Raw genomic sequence first — 18,142 nt, forward strand, 5'->3', positions numbered from 1 at the left:
TTTCCCCCCTTGCCTGTTTCATTCTTTATGGGGAAAGAGACAGACAGTTTAGCACACTTTCCTCTTTCCATGAGCAGACAGCCCTGAGAGAAGACAGAATGTTTCTGGCTGAGCTGTATCGTGGTATGAAGAGACAAAAGCCAAATCTGGCTGCTGCTGGGGAGCCCTTAGCCACACACAGCTGCAGTAAGGAACAGATGCAGGCATTGCTGAATTGACATCAACTGCTCGTTAAACAAGCCATGACCAACAGATGGGAACACTGCTTTATTGTGATAGCCTTCTCCAAATGCTGAATGGACTAGATGGAAAATGAGACTGGAAAACGAGTGGGTGCTAAAAATGGGAAATCCTACTGCAGGAAATCCAGCCAATCCACTAGAATGCCAGGTGCCACAGCTGCTCCACTCTTGAACCCAATTCAGACAAACTACATTTGCCACAGAAAAGGATAGAAGATGTTCATTTTCAAAGGTCTCCCAACTACCCCATATTGGCAGTCACAGTAATTATCAGCATAATTGCTTCAAGTCACATCTCATTATAAATGAAAAAGGAGATTTTGGCTCTGATAGCTATTATTTGCTAATGCAACAGGCAATGCAGTGTAGTACTGTGTATCATACCTGTACTTCACACCAAATTTTTTTTTGTTTTGTTTTTTTTTTCTAGATATACATTTTAGAAAATTGGTTAGGAAGTTATGTGGAATGAACATTGATTTTAGACATTACAGAACAGAGAAAACTAGAAAGACAGAGAGAAGAATTTTTCTACAGAAAGAGATACATTATTTTATTGCACCTATAAAAACAATTATTGCAATAACCAAGGACAGAGTTAAGTATCAATGGTCTTGCTACATCAAATAGTATTATTTGAGTTACCAAGGCAAAGAATCATTAGCCAACAGTCAGCAGGAATTTGTCAGGCTTTCATTCACTCTCTTATGAGTTTCATTCACTCTTTTCATTCTTACTCTTAACACATTAAGAGTGGCAAGCCTAAATATCAAAATAATAATGTTTCAAATATAGTAGTTCTGGAAGAAGTAAGGCAGAATTCACTACAACACAATAATGAAGCTAATATATGCTAAATAACTAACATGATTACTTAATCTTTATTCACTTCTGTTCATGCTGTTTCTGCAAGTAGGACCATCAGGAATGGGCTGTTGATTCCTCTTAACAATCAGAAATATTTTAGCTGAGCATGAACCAAACCACAAACAGTCCAAATTCCCTTAATTCACATAGGGCCCACAGGTCTGTGGAAATACATGGGAGTACAAGGTTTCATCAACCACCTATATAAGAGTCATGTAGCTGAATCCACATTAACTTGGGGAGCGCAAAAATCCATCTTGGTAATCTGGCAATGCTCATTCAAGTTCAGGAGAACTTCCTTATGTAACAGATGAATGTACACATGAAGGCACCAGAAACATAGGCAGAAGTGTTGATTAACACATCAAATAGTTACAAAACATAGCCCAGTCAGATTACTAAATATATATAAATATATGTGTATGTGTATGTATCTGGACAAAAAAGTGACAAGATAAACTTTTTAAAGGAAATGCAAGAAACAGTGATGGCATAAATGCTTTTAATGCCTTAGACACATACATACATAGAGAAAATGTTTATACAAATATAAAGAAAATGCCTTTACTTCAGTCAAACAGATCAGGACTATTGAGCTTTTTCAGAAGTTAAAAGATATCCAGATTATTTAGGTATTTGATATTACAGGGAAAAGAATACATGGGAGGAATATACATCTTTCAGAAAAAAAAAAGACTGCTTTTAGAAATCTAAAAAAAAAAAACTACAAATCATAACCTTGTTACTGTAAAAGATATTTAACTATAAAAATTGTCATTATCACAGCTATTCAAAACATTTCTCTGAGATGCTGACTTGGAAAAAAAATCTGCCTTTGATATAAACAGTGCAGAAATAATGAAGTAATTAGGAAAACCTGGAAAGGGATCACTCTGATGAACACTGGTGTGTCCAGCATATGAGAGGCAATATTTGAGACTTCAGAGTGATACAGGAGTCTGAAGAGGAAAACTGCGTGTTTTACCTTACTTGTGTAGTTTAGGCTCCTGACTTGAATATCCATCATTATTTCAGCACTACAAAAACTCCATGAAGGCAAAGTCCATTGTCAGACACCTGATATTTTTAATACCTGGTCCACAGAGACTAACTAAATAATTAATTAGAATGACAGGGCTTTCCAACTCCTCATCCATGTTATTTAACACCTACTCACATCAATGTAATCAAATATGACAACTTCTAAGGAAAAGTGTTAACCTGCATAGGGGAATCTCACTGGTGCTCAACACATATTGAACTGCCAAGCAGTAAGTGTAAACTAATAGTTCATACTTGATTGGAAGTTGAGCAGATGGGCAAAAAAAAAGCCAGGCAAATTTGTTTTCTTCGTTCTCTTAATCTTTAAAATAAAATCCAGTATTAACACAGTTCAAAAAGATGTGTATATCAGGGGTCAGGCAGCACATTTGATATAACTTATAAAATGATATAACTTACACAGAGTGCTCTGAAACATTTGCGTGATATGAAAATAGGGTAACTATCTACACCCAAAGAAGATAAATATGCAGTCATGTAGAGAGATTGGATAAAGAGGTATCTAATTAAACCATGTGAGGATGACCATACAGTGTTACTTAACATCTTTATCAGCTCTGACTTTTTCCTTTCTGACAAAACACAGAAGGATATGTAAATGAAAATCAACTTTAGGGAAAAAAAAAACCATATTCTATATTTATGGTGTCACAAGAAGAGGACAAGGTATCTTCTTCAGCATGTTTGACCTGCATATGACATTGAAGCCTTGTTAGAATACTATGAGATTATTTGCTAAATCTAGGCAGGATTAAAATGCATAGATAACCACTGCTCTGGTGTAATCTTTCCTGCAAGCTGCAGGGAATCAGTTACAGGACCTGCTGATCACATTAAGATTATTTCACATTTCCTCAGCATCTGCATCTCAAAATGTCCAAGAGGAAGGTGTCTGCGATAACTGAGCATTTCCAACGATGTAGCCCCACCTTTGGAAACCAGGTTTTTCACTGGACAAGCCCAACACCTCTGCTCTCATATAATTCTGATCAGGCCACTCTTAAAATGTCCATTATATAATGGGGACCATAATTCTCCCTATAAGCAATGTATATGGAACTTGCAGGCAATCCTTAAAGGATGAGAGAGAACACAGAAGGAACATTCAGATGAGGTAAATCAAGTTGATTGAAAACATGATGATTGAGTGAATTTATAACCCATCACTTCTGAAAGTAAATAAATAATGAGACCACTGAAAACATATTTAAAATGGTACAAGGAGGTACACCCAGCAAGTATGGATAAAAATCCCATTATCTTTCCACTGACAGTAGGATCTTGAAAATGAAGAGCTGACAGACATGTAATGGCAGGCCTACACTAGTCCAGTCTCTGCTCCAGAGTGACAGGGAGTATAGGTAGTACTGCTGTCAGCTTTAACTGAGCCAGCTCATACACCAAAAGCAATTTAACCTCTGAAGCATTGAGCTACAGGTGCAATCATTTAATACCCACAATATAGACATAACTTTAGTCTAACAAAGAACAAACAGTAGAGGGACTGGAATAAATGCTCTGCTTACAAGCAGGTATTAAGGTTTGGTGTTACTGCATCCTCACTGCTACTACAACTGTTAGGAAAATTAAGGTGGGATATGCTGGAACAGGCTTTATTCATTTCTTACTACTGCTGTGAAAACACACACTGAGAAAGTGTCAAGAACAGTTTCTAAAGGAGGTAAAAAAATTTCATCATGTAGGACACAGGAAAGCTAACTTGGCTAACACCCAGAAATGCAGAAATCTGTTCCTTGTGTTGGGAATAGCTAAAAGCCCTCACAAATGTTTAATTCCTTACACTTTTTCAGAGCTACATCTTTACCTCTACATTCTTCCTTATTGCTAGACAGTGAATTTCTTTCTCTCTGTTTTACTTCACTTCTGGAGACAAAAGATTATCCAAATTTGACATCATCTCCCTGGGATGTCTTTTGTCTACTGTTGTCCTCTTCTTTTTCTTTTTCCCCCTCTTTTCTTTCACTATACTTTTTCTTGCTTGTTCTCCTCCTTCATCTGCCACAGCTGAGTGAGGGCAGGGCTTTTTAGTCTTAGCATCCAGGCTGGAAAACCAGAAAAGGAAATCCACTAAGCTAAAAGCACATACCTCATAAAGCCTCTTTTTTTTTTTTTTTTTTTACAAGACATATATTTCACCTTTTTCCACATCTCACAGTACTGACAAGAGAAGGACTTATCACACTCTTGACCATTTGACAGCGCTGTAAATGTCCTGCAATTCAGCTTCCCTTTTACTTATAGAATAAGTAAAGGATAGCCTAAAACAGGGCTCTGGCCCTTAATCTTATCTGCCTCTTATGACTGCAGAAAGGATGTGGGGAAAAGGGGCCCTTTTGCTGTGTGGGTCCATATCACACAGTGTTGTACTTTGCATATGGAACTTGTTAGCTACATTTTGCAGAGTGCTTATTCTGCCATAATTATTTCTTTCCACAGTGATGGCAAGAAAATGCCCCAAAGATGGTAATGTCTCATACTAAAATCATAAGAGCTATATTAGTACTTCTAAAGATTATTCAATTAAGCATAATCCCTAATACACACCCCAAAAACATTAATAGACAATCCCAAAGAACTCAGAGCTGGAGTTAGCCAAGCCACTGTATAACATCTATAGGCACTGAGGACTTCCTGTCAGCATGGAATCTGTGCCTTTAATTTTTTTCCCTTACTACTCCAGCACTTAGCAGAAGCAGTTCATCTCTTTTTGAGGTTCTAATATAATACTGCATTCAAACTTTTTGATTCCTTTCCAATTAAATTATGCTTTTGCATTTTTCCTATCAACAATGTTAGCACTTTCTCATTAGATATGTGCATATCCATGAGTAATATGCTGCAGTGTCCCCCTCTAAGTAGGACATAGGAGGTAGGGATTTATTTTAGACACATAATAAAAAAGTTTCATTGGAAAGCACACTTCCATGTCCTCATAAAAAGTAGGGGTTCTAATAAAAACTCCATTTAGTGCATTCATTTCAGTCAATTCTCCAAAGAATTCCTCCATTTGCCAATGCAAAATTCAATTTTCTCCTCATCTGTACATAAAAATGGCAAGTCAGCTTGATAATAAGTTCTCTTTGGAGAGTGAATGGTTGTACCAAAGCACTCATTCATGAAATAAAGCATGCAGAATGGACACTATTCTTATTGCTCATGCATTTAATCACATCTTTTCTTAATATGGTACCTCAGAATAAAATCCAACTCAGTAAAAGGGAAAGACTTCTGCTGCTTTTGCTGGAACTCAGACCAGTTATATACCTCCCTCTTTTCAACTGGTTGTTTGCATTGACAAGGAAACCATGGTATTCAGGTTTGCTTCTTGGTGAGAAGAGGCTACTATCATATCAATTATATGGCCTGGAATGGCATTGATGTATTCCCAGATTTGGAATTTTGCTCAGCAAAGAGAAGGCATTCATTTGTTTGTGTGCTGTAGCTGCAAGCTGGTGGAAGGCTGAGTTTCAAAGTCTAGTGGGATCAGTACTAGAAAATACGTGGGAATCAAAGGACTTGAATCGCAGATGCTTTTCACTCTGTCATTCTCAGTGAATCCATAGATCAAGCCCACAACTGGTACCCTCACCCATAATTTTTAGATTAAATCTTTAGTGATGATAATCATATTAGAACATTTCAATGAAAATTAAGAACATCTGTGGGTGAGCAAGCACTGGAGCAGGTTTCCCAAGGAGAGTGTACAGTCTCCTCACTGGAGATACTCAACCATTGGGATGCAATCCTGCTCCATGTGCTCTGGGATGACCCTGCTCGAGCAGGGAGGTTGGAACAGATAACCCACTATGGCCCCTTCCAATCTCACCCATGCCATGATTCTGTGATCTAAAATTGCCTTTAATGGTGGAATTTATTTCTCTCCACAACTACCAGAAAAGAAGGTGCAGCCAGGTGGGGTTCAGTCTCTTCTCCCAGGTAACCAGTGACAGCTGCACCAGGAGAAGGTTTAGGCAGGACATTAGGAACAAGTTCTTCACAGAAAGAGTGAGTGGGCATTGGAATGGCTGCTCAAGGACAGCATTGAGTTACTGTCCCTGGAGGTGTTTAAGAAAAGACTGGATGTGGCACTCAGGTCATGCTCTTGTTGACAAGGTGGTGTTGGGTGGTAGGTTGGATTCAATCTCACAGGTCTTTTCTAACCAAGCTAATTCTGTGATTCTGTGATTTTCCCTGTTCATGTTTCTTCTTGGAAATAAACTTCCCATGATGGAGATTATATTATTCTTTTGCAGCAGTGCTCATACTATATGTAAGAGGAAATCCTTCATTCTGTAGATGTCAAGGCAAATGGAAGACTCAAAACCAAATTATGTTTTCTCACACAAAATGTGAAACTGTGCAACTCCCCCTGGGAAGAAGCTATGGATGATGAACTTTTACATGCTTTCAAAAAAAGAAACTGCACAAATTCATGGAAGAAAATTCCATCAAGGCTGTTTAATACAGAGACTCCAATACTGCTTCAGAGAAATTTTAAATTCCAAAAATTGTAGGTTGGGAATGTATTCTGGAGAAATATCCCTAGATGATTGTTCTGATCTTATTGTCCATCCTAACGTTGTATGAGGTTGTTAGTGCTCCAAAGGCTATCCCAATTTCAACTGGATTAAACTAGAACTTAATACAAGACGAAAATGTAATCCATAAACACTTGGAACACTTGCATTTTCAGTGCACACTTCATATATTGCTGCCCATTAATTCTGCAGAATTCAGTAGGGGCTCATCCTCATCTTACACACTCTCTCTCCATCTCCAGATTTAAGCTCAGAAGATGAACAAGTGTCTTAGAAAAAAATTGTAATTTTATGTGCAGCTTTACGTTACAATAAGTATATTAAAAGTAAAATAAGGTCTAATACAAATAGAAACTCCATCTCACATTTCAGCAATACCCTTAACAACTTTCTGGGACTAAGCTTCAAGCCATCAGATCCCACCAATATTTCCAGAATGAAAGTAAGGCAGTAAATTCTCACATAAACTTAGCTGCATGTGTAGAGTAAGCCAGTTCACAATAGCTGTAGTTAGAGTACTACGTATGGAAACTGACAGCATAGCTGAACTCAAAGTGCAACATTTAGGATTCAAATTTTAAAAAATTGGTATTTTTTGGTTCAAACATACTCACATCTCATAATCCACTGTCTGCACTGTTCTTATGTACTGACAGGAATAAGCATACTTGGTTTGGCTGATTTTAATGAGCTCACTTCTTATACAGTGTTCCTGCAATAACACAAACAAGATTCATCTAATTAAAACTCAAATCTCAAAAGCAATGAAGATACGTATGCATAAAAAATCAACTCTTTAAATGTAACTGTAATCAGCCTCTAATAAAGATAATTAATATAAAAGTTTCAAGTACAAAGTATATTTTATTTAATGCACGCTGTGAAAAATGCAGTAAAATTATCATAATGGCTTACAAACAAAAAACAAACAGACATAATGGAATTAATGTCAGACTATAATGACTGTGTTAAAACTTCCTATGTTTCTTATTTTAGAAGCATGGAACTTGTGAAAGCCACCAAATGTATAAAAGAAGAAAGAACAGAGTATGATTTAAGAATAAATTATCCAACAGAATTTCTTCGTTCAGGTTTATTGCATGAGCTGTTCATTGCACTCTGAAATCTGATTTACTCTGGTTAGCTGGAGACTCAGACTGGGACAGAGAGACCATTAGCCTGGAAAATTCTATCTGCCTCTTCAAAACCAGCCAGCCTGGTATCATCCCCTAGGCTTACTTACCTCTCTGTTGTTGAACAGCAGCACTGTGTAGAATTTGTCACCTGTCTCCACCCTCTGTGGTGTTGCTATGACAATGGCAGGTACATAACATTCATTTTCTGCCCGTGTCCCGGTTCTGGCAAACACGTAATCGCCAACCTGTGCACAGCAAAGCATCAGTGCAAGAACCACTGCAAGAACCACTTGTGAGCTTTACAAGACATAACTACTAAGGTATTTTTACAGGAATCATCATTCTATCATGTTCCCAAGATTTAATATGAACCATTGAAAATAAAGAAGAACTTGGTCCTTGCATGTTCTGATCATGCAATTTCCACTGAATCAGGGAGAGAACACAAAACAAAAATAAAGGACTGAGCTCTGCTAAATGTACCTGGGCTTAGCTAGCAAGCTGAACTGAATGAGGAAACTCTTACAAACTGTGCATTCCCTTGGATTCTAGGCAAATTTTAAGTCTTTCAACAAACCAACCTTGGGAATTTTAGATAATTCCAGATGTAACTGATTTATCCAAAATTGTTTTTTAAATTAACACAGAAGTCACAGTTTTATATCAAATTCTGCAGGTCTCTAGAGTTGGATACAGAACTTACAGAGTTATCAGGAGCTACTATATCAGGATTTGTCTTTATCTCAAACTGAAAAAAAGGGTATGTCTCTAGTTTTATATATAGCACTGCAATTATAAACATGTTTCTTTTATTCAAAACAGATGGATCCATCCTGTATCCTCTATGCAACCATCACCATTCTGGTATGTAAAATAAGAATCACAAAAAAACCTCAGCTGTGATTACAGACAGTCAGCTGATAAATTTTAAAGAAAATCCGAAATGAACAGGGATTATAATTTTTTATTACTGTTATTTGCCTTAGTATATGGTTATTTGCTGGATTTAAAACATGCTGTGAAAACCAAATGGTTAAAACCTGCTGTAAGGAAACTGCTCACACTAAGTAAAAAAGGGTCTTTTAATTTATAATCTATGTGCTATGAAATAATAACTGCACTAATAAATAGTTCACCTTTCTTCTATGGCTGGGGAAACATTCATGTTTTATAAAGAAAACAATATAAATTAATTTAGAACACATAATTTTAATAAACAAAGGAATAGAATTACAATGAAAACAAGCTTCAAACAAATGAAAAACTCCATGTTGAAAATGGTATGATATTACCATAATGAAAAACTCTTCTTTAAAATAAAGGTATCTAAGAGACTTTTTAAAAAATCTATAATTTATTACCTAAAAATAAAATGAATTTCATATTTTTAAATATAAAATCCATATGTGCAATCATGAAAAAAATACAGTTTTTCACCTGCAGATGTGGGCATGGCATAGCACCTCCCACAGGTATAGTGAACTTGACAAGGACATCACAGCTCTCCCCATTGCTGAAGTCAACAAGGGCACAGGTAGAACTGATATTCTTTATCACAGTTCCTAAAAAAAGCCAGAATAAAATATTCAAATTATTTTTCTTTCACCCCTTGTGGTAATTATTTTGTAAAAGAATCCTATAGGCTGTCACACATCACTGAGGTCAACCATGTCTATACTATGCATTCTTCATTTTCATTTAGCTACTGTGAGCTGTGCTAGGGCAATGGAGACATTTGAACCTATAAAAAACCCTGCCTTACTAACCAGTCTTAATAGTGCTATAAAAAGAAAACTAAGTCTTTTTCAAGCACAGGCCTGAAATTTGTAAGCTGATCAGGATAACATAATAAAACTGACAGTTAACATAATAAAACCACTACCACAGTTAAAAATATGTAATTAAAAAAAATCCCAACCAAATAAGTAAAGATAACACAAAGATAAATGCATACACACAGAGAATATTAAAATATTCTCTGTGTGAAATAACAGAACTGAGTTTTACCTATTAACCATGCTGGCTTAAAATTCAACAAAAAAGCAGCAGCATTTAGTGATCTTTTTTGGACACATGCAAAAGCTTGGCTCATGATTTCCTTCCATACTTTTCATAGACAAACATATCATTGCTCTCCAACTTTACAAAATTAATGTCTTCTTATAAATGTATATATATGTGCACATAAAAAATATATATTCATTTTAAATTAATATGCACATGTAATAGCAAATGTCTTTAAGAAAGAAGAAGTTAATAATGACTATAACTTATGCTTTATCAGTGTAAAGGAGCATTAAATAATATTGAAAATGTGGACAAAAATGTATATACCTGGATAATAAAATCCTGTGATGTCTGATCTCGCAATTACCTTTTGGCTTTTGTGAGTTACAAATATTTGATGTTTTTGTCTTGTCTTAGACTTCAGCTTCCCATTTTCTTCTTCAAATTTCTGTAATTTGAGACAATTATTTCTCTACAACAGCTAATGCAGTCAGCCTTAATCGATTATTGAAATTATTTAAAAACTGAGGCGGTGTAATGCTACAAGATCTGTACAGAATTCACAGCAAACTGGAAATGCTTTAAACTTTAGGAATAGTTCTAAGTACAGGAAGTACTTATATAAGTGTTTTCACTATAAATTCCTGTTCTTTATGGTCAGAACAACACCTATATTTTCATGTGTTCTGGCTACAATTTTTCTACAAAAAAGGTCACAAAGTTGCACAGTTCATATTAAAGGATGAGGTAAGGAAAAATCAGCTCTTCGTTCAGAATAAGAAAATTTGCTCTACATATTTTTGTCCAGACAGGAGAGTTTTCACAGTAATCTGATTTGCATTAGAAGTACCTCACTGTATGGAATGAATCATTAAAAAATAAAATATGAAATCAAAAAATGTTCAAACAAATCTTCAAATGTCTGGGGAGAAACGTTTATTTACTATAAATTCAAAATTCAATTGACATTTTCAACCATTTTAAAACATTCCAGTTTAGCAAAATATTGTACCACATCTTCCAGACCTGCTACTGTCCATTATTCTGCCCAACTAGTTGGAGCTCTTCATGCACTAATCATTTTTGCCATTCTACTCACAATAATGTTCCTAAATATAAATCACAAGCAAGTGCAAAACTTGCTTATAATAAATCAATTTCACCACTAAATGAAAATTGTGGCATTTATTTTCACCATTAAATTAATTAGTTTCACCATTAGTTTTTAAAATATTTATTAGTCTATCTCATGGACAATTTGCAGGCATCCATCTCTTACATGGTTTTTCTGAATCATAAAAATGTGCAACTTGAAATCTAGAGCTTTTCCACAGATCTACATATTGTTCCGAAAAATGACCATAACTCACAGACTTTTAATAAAACTCCTGCTTGCTAGGATGTGTATGACTTGCTTCTTTTTCTGATGAATTTTTTTTCTAAAAAAGTGTATTTGATTTGATACTTGATTTTCCCTAATAGTCAATAATGATGGAAAATATATTAATAACTTTGACTGAATTGTTTGTTCTCAGTTTCACTATTAAAGTATCTTTTTTTCAAACTCCCTCTCAAAAATCACACACAACCCTAAGAAAAAAGTCCTAAAAATAAGCAAAACACAAAAAAGAGGCAAGGAGATATTTTAAATTAGAGATACATGGGATTTTTCTAGCTTTTTCTTTACCCCTACAGAATATTAATTATATGAACAGTCTGGGGTTTTAAACTCAGACTAAACCAGAGGCTCTTCACAGTGCTTAACTGACTGCTTGAAGTATAACTCAACAAAGGCTGATATGAGAGCAGACCTACAGTTCCACAGACACAAAAAATATTTGGGTAAAGCATTTACTTAATTCCTCAGACTCCAAAAGGACAGCTGCTGCTGAATATTTATTATCAACTAATTTGTATTGCTTGACTAATAACTTGGGTGACTTCCAGCACTCCACATTAATCCAAATACTAAAGACGACACAGGCATCCACAATGAGGATTCCGAGTCATGCAGAATTCAGGTGGCTCAGAAACACTGTCTAAATTCAAATCCATCTTTCTTTTCTCTCACACAGCTTTTTGGTGTTTAGCAGACACTGTTGGAGTGGCCATTTCTGGCATTCATTATTTTTATTACAAAAGAGCCCTATCTGATTCTCAGAGATTTTTACGCTCTGCTTCTGTTGAAGGCAATGCATTAATGGGTGAAGGAGACTTTGTTTACTTCTTCCATTAGGTGCTACATTTTTTAATTCCCTTTCAAAAAGAATAATCTTTGCACTTTCCTACTATAAGTGAGAATAGACATAAAGAATACCCTCAGATCTCCATGTATCTTGGCTCAAACTTTGGGTTCTCATAATCCTGACACCTCCAGAGTGAAGCAATCACCACTCTCCTCTGGGTGCCAGTGGGAACAAGCCCATTCTGAATGGACCTAGCCCATTTTTATGAAAGGGCCAAAAAAGAAAGAGCTGAAAACTATGGTGTTTTATTTAAAATTTAATAAAAAAATCATCAGGAAATTTAAAAGTCTGCTTTGTTGAGTAGTTTCAGGATAATTGTGATTTTTCTATGATGTCAGAATGACAGTTTTCATTCAGTGCCATATCAGCTATTTCCTAGCTGTATCATATTTCAGTTGGCAGTTCATTTCTCTAGATCCATTTTGTGGGCAGACATCACAGTTGCCCAAACCTTCAACAAAACTTTTTAAAGCCTTCCCATTTTTCTTCTTTTTTTCCCCTTGTTTTTCTGCTACATAAACAGAATTCTAATTACATCTGCATTTCTGCCTCTCACTCCTGAAGCCTTTCAGTTGCAGATTAGCAATTACTGAAGATGCTGCTCTGATTAGACTCCTAAAGCAGGTTGACTCAGGATAAGTGATTGCACAATGTTAATCACATCATGTCTGAGAGCACACACTGGTTGTTCCAAGCAACAGTAAAATTACACTCAACAAATGAAACATAAACATGTTTCTGCTGCTCTTGTATTGGGACATAATACAGCATAGGTAAATCAATAATCAAAATAGCTCTAATAGCAATGTAATATTTTCAAACTAATGTGAAATGAATCAAGATCATCTGTTTTAAGAAGACATTGAAATGTTTTTAAATGTGCAGTCTTTAAAAACTCAAAAACTACAAAACTACAGAAAACTCATATATATATATATATATATATATATATATAAAACCACTAATTTCAACTGCAGTTTCAGACTAGCTAGACTAATGTATTAATGCTAGACTAAAGTATTAATGAAATGGAGAGAGAAAATAAGCCTCTCTGCCTAGCCAAAAGTGGGTGTCCACTTCAGAATGAGCTCCAGATGCCATTGACTCAGTTCTCAATGCTGTGATATTGCCTACCAGTTCACATATACCCACATTTTAGAGACAGTTAAATTTTAGTGTACAAAAATGATGCTGAATCCCACCTCTTCTCTCTATATTTTTTACAAGAAATGTACCATAGAAGATCACAGTGATCACACTCTAATATTAGAATACCTTTCAGTCCTGTTTATCAGATATTAACCCAACAACAAATCTTGTATCTAGACTGCCTTTAATATATCTGTTATTTCTCTTTCCTGCTATCATTACAGCAGAGATAAAGATCCTTTGCTGTGATTTACTTCTAAGAGGCTCAATTTCTGTGGCTGTCTCTGAAGCTTCAGAACTTTTACTTCCCCAATATTTAAACAAAGTAATTGAAAGTTTGCTCTCTTCTTAACAACCTTCTTTCCTCTATCCATTTTATTTAGCATCATGCTAAAATTCTACTTTATCACCTATGTTAATGAAAAAAAAATATTCCAGAGGTACACAGTGAAGAGAAATACCTAAGGGGAAAAATCCCTTCTCATGTATTACCTTTTTATTGTTGCTTATGTATGATACTGAGCTTTTCTCAATTTTCTTTTTGACGGCTTCCTGAAGATCAGAGGCTTGTTGTATATATGTTAATGCTGTCAATATCTCATCTTCTAACAATTTTACATCTTCATAGGAAACTGGCCATCCCAAATTTTCTAAAGCCTCCAGCAACGTTTCTTTATGCTGTATATATGGGACTGGCCCATCTGCTTCAAATCTTAAAAAAATATATATTTTAAAAGAAATTAATAATCACAAGTAGGAAAAGTTGTAAAAAAAAGTTTAAAAGCTCTACAGATAGAGTCACAAATTGTGAAGGCAGAATAAAGAATCAGATTTGCCCAATTTATCTTCTGTATGCTGCAAGTTCTTGCATTTCATCCATTTCGTCTTGCATTTCATACTGCTGTGTTTGGTGGAACAATCATGCCTGGTCCAACTACATCTTATAGAAACACAGCTACAGAGAAATTCAAGTGGCTGAGTCATAATTTATGAAAAATAAATCAAACATTTTAATATCTGTGCACAATACTATAATGATTTATACGCTCCTCTAGCAATAGATTGTGCAATTGCTATGACATTTTTTTCATTACATGCATAATTGGCCATATGTTATCAATAATTAAACATTGTGGATGACACCCTGTCAAATTCTTATATTTTGCAACTCACTGTCTATCAAGAGACAACTGTTTCCTTTTTTTTTCATTACATTCTGTTTTGTTTAACAGTCTTCATTTCCTCTCTGCATCAGAATGAGGTTTTAGTTCTCCTTATAAATTATAAAACTATAGGTTTTTTACTCATTAGCTTATATTTTCTTAAAAGCATTCTAGTTTTCATTCCCATTTTTCTGAGAAGAACTATTTCAGGCACATTCAGTTTTCATTAATTGATCTTTGCCTTACTCTCTGGCACAAACAGATGCTAACTTCACTGATGTTTATACAGCAATTACTTTTCTAAATCAATAGAAAAAAATAGGCTAACGTAGTGCAAACTTACAGAGTGATATATAGCTCCAGCACATGCTTTTAAGGTGCTTGTTACACCTTAACAAACTAGCCACTAGAGAGCTCTTTACAGGATGAGAGATGATTTACTTTGATGTCAAAAGCAATGACACACTGCCCTCTCAAGGCCCTGCACTTAACACTGATAAAGGATAGAGAAGCAAAATTCAAATGGGATCCAAGTCCTTTCTTTTAAAAATAATCAGCACCACAAAAAGGAGGTCCAGAATTTAGTATTACTCCATATCATATATACATTTTAGAAAACAAGGTATAATTATAAAATAGTTGAAAATTAAAACTGGTTGGTTATAGAAATAATGATAACAATCCACCAAATATTTATGACCTTCAGAGGCACATTAGAAAACCAAAAGTGATAGCTTACTTGTCTCTTTCCTCTTGAGAGAGTGCTCTCCAAATAACTAGGTTCAGGCGCCTATTAAAGAAAGGAAAGCAGTTTTTGAGGGAATGCAGTTCCTTGTGCAGCTGATCATCTCAAAGCCAGCAAATAAACACAGTTTCTTAAGATATCTGCACTGATTTGTATTCCAAGCACACCATATCATCAAATTGTATCCTTATCATTCAGCTATGAAATTATCAACTGCAAAAGAAGATGGGAAAGCAGTATCTTCCAACAAATAACAGCATGACTGTTTCAGGGTCATAGAAGGTTTAATGGCAATCACTGCTGCTTCCTGCCAGGATTTTCTATGGATGGTTGTCTTCAGCACCAGCAAGTTAAATCAAATAACAAAACTAATTAAATGCCAGTTAAGATGCACAGTTCCTCCAATTAAACATTTTCAGAAAATGTAGTCTGAATGTAGTAATGCTAATTTCTAATTTTTTTCCCTGCTAAGATTGTCCCTCAAATTGCCATTCAAGTTTCTAATTCATTAAACTCTGGTTATGAAAAAAAACTACTGACAGGAAAACAGAAGTGATTATCCCAAAGGAATGCAGTTCTGAGATTTTTTAAAAGCATCACTAAACTTTCTGCTTTTGCTTTTTAAGACAGAAATTTTAAACTCTTACAAGATTATCTAGCTTAACATCCCAAACAAGCCATCACTCAATTACTGTATTTCAGCTATAGAAATAAACCTTACTGATGATCCCAATTACTGTCATTCTAGAAAAAATTCCCAAATTTCCTTTGGGTACAAGAACAAATTCATTGCTAGGAAAAATTCAGATTGTAACCTGACTAACTACAAGTAGTCTTGCCAGATTTACTGGTGCATGTACAAAAAAAAAAAAAAAAAGCACATTAACAACAGATTCTGAATACTAAATTCTTGATGATTCATTTTATCTACCAGAAACTAAATCCCAGCATTTTAAGAATACTTAGTTCATTCCCAATATACAGTCTCAGCATGCTTCAATGCCTATTTCATCCTTCTAAATCTGCACACCTATAACAGTTGGTTATAAAAGATTCTGGCTCTACAAAATCATACACATTATGAAGGTTTCAGTGTTTTTCTCCTTTAATACTGTATATTCTCTTTGTCAGACCACAAAAATTCTGCCCTTGCCACTTTTCTCCCTCTAAATCTGTTGCTAAACTCAATCTGCATCTGGGGAAAACACTGGCATGTTTGTTTCTGTGCTTGAAACCTGGATGCTCTGATGTATTGTTTCCTCTACATATATCAGAATAAATTTGTGACCAACCACTATTTACAAAGCTGAAGTGCAGCTTTTGGAAGTTCAGTTACTAGAAAAAGGGCTGTGACATCTAGATTAAACAAAAAACTGACTGGCTTGCTGTTTTACAGGTAGAGAAAAAGCAAAGAGATTTTTTTTTTTTTGCATTTTTTGCCAATTACAAGGATATTCAGGTAGATTTGTCTTCTATACCTCTTTTTCATGGAAGTAGGAACTCAATCCTACTATTGTAAATACACTGATTCATTGATCTCTGTTGGTAAACAGAAGTAAACAGCAATCCTTATTATCAAAGTCTTAGGGAGACTGTGGCAATGCTATCAGAGTTTCACCAGAAAACTATTTTCTTTCCCTTAAAATCAAAGTCAGTAAATGTAAAACATTCAATGGTATGGCACAGCAATGAAAAACTTGATATTTTTCAGAATTCACCATCACAGATAAACTGCTTGAACCTTCTATTTAAATGAGTGACAAATCAATTTCTATTAATTCTTCATCAGCCTGATAACAACAGTGTTGTCTCAGTGACAGAAAAAAGAAAACAAGAGACTTTTATTCACTGAACTCCATTAATACTAGACATATGAAGAGCATTTTCAAATCAAATTTCTTGACTTTATCACAAAAGATCCATCTAGGATAATAGGATTGAAAAAGAAAGTGATAACATGCTTTAGAAAGAACTGGTATGATCATATAGATAACAAGGAAAATAATCTCAAACCTTAAAGATCCCCTGTGGAATTAATCAAAAACCAAGGACTAAACATTGTCATCAAGGGGGTTTTGGTCATATAAAATAATTACATTTGTAAATTTTGTTAGAATACAGCCTAAAAATATTTATTAAAATAATTCAAGTCAAAGCTCTCATATGATTACTGAATTACACTTTATTCAACTGCATTATTTTTTAAAAATTGCACAAAGTTAGATCATAGAAACAAGTAGTTTGGAGATCTAAGGTCTTTTTCCTCTTTATTTCTGTTGTGTTTTTACTAACACTTAATTTAAAAATACAATACATATATATGCCTCTCAAAAAAAAATTCACCAAATTTAAATTGTCAGTTTCTTAATGGTGCCTCATTTATATTTTTGCATGCATAGCTGGGTGGCAGCAAAACACAGGTACTTAAATTAAGTATCAGCCTGTTTATATAGGAGCTTAGTTTTAAGTTACAAGTCTGGCTAGCATTGTATGTTTATGGCCAAATTCCTCCTGAGTTTCGGGTTTGCTCCCAAAAAGTAAAAGAATTTTGCTTTTGTTTCTGAAAAAACATAATATGAACAACATGTTTTTATTTATCTCCTTACCTATTACCTGTTTTTACATTCTGCTTTAATTTTTTTAAAGAAGATAAAATTTCTCCTAAATGTTGATGGTGGATTAAAGTGTGTCAACATGCAGAATTATCAATATTGAGCAAAGCATGTGTGAGGAAATACTGAGTACCTGAGAAAAAAACTGAAATATGACTGCAACCATAATAAATTTCTGGTGAGTAGACTTGCCTCTCATAGGATATAATTGCTTGTTCCAGCTTCTTTTTATAGGCATCAAGATTCACTGCCCAAGGATTAATTAGTGCAATCTCCTTCTTGTCACTGCTAACATGGGCCAATGGTAACATCTATCATACAATAAAAGACAAAGATATCATTTATCATACGAAT

General features: G+C 34.8%; 1 protein-coding gene across 1 annotated transcript in view; it reads right to left on the reverse strand.

The window, feature by feature from the left end:
• Positions 1-1,814: 1,814 nt before the first annotated feature.
• VWA3B (von Willebrand factor A domain containing 3B) overlaps positions 1,815-18,142 on the reverse strand; it is a 58,975-nt gene continuing 42,647 nt past the window's right edge. The window contains 9 exon segments of the mRNA XM_063149741.1: positions 1,815-4,065; positions 4,068-4,234; positions 7,345-7,442; positions 7,974-8,111; positions 9,304-9,428; positions 10,201-10,321; positions 13,761-13,980; positions 15,171-15,221; positions 17,981-18,099. Of these exon segments, the coding sequence (XP_063005811.1) occupies positions 3,941-4,065; positions 4,068-4,234; positions 7,345-7,442; positions 7,974-8,111; positions 9,304-9,428; positions 10,201-10,321; positions 13,761-13,980; positions 15,171-15,221; positions 17,981-18,099 (1,164 nt within the window). The 3' untranslated portion in view covers positions 1,815-3,940.

This window comes from Melospiza melodia, chromosome 2 (assembly GCF_035770615.1).
Source record: "Melospiza melodia melodia isolate bMelMel2 chromosome 2, bMelMel2.pri, whole genome shotgun sequence".
NCBI classification, from domain to species: Eukaryota; Metazoa; Chordata; class Aves; order Passeriformes; family Passerellidae; genus Melospiza; species Melospiza melodia.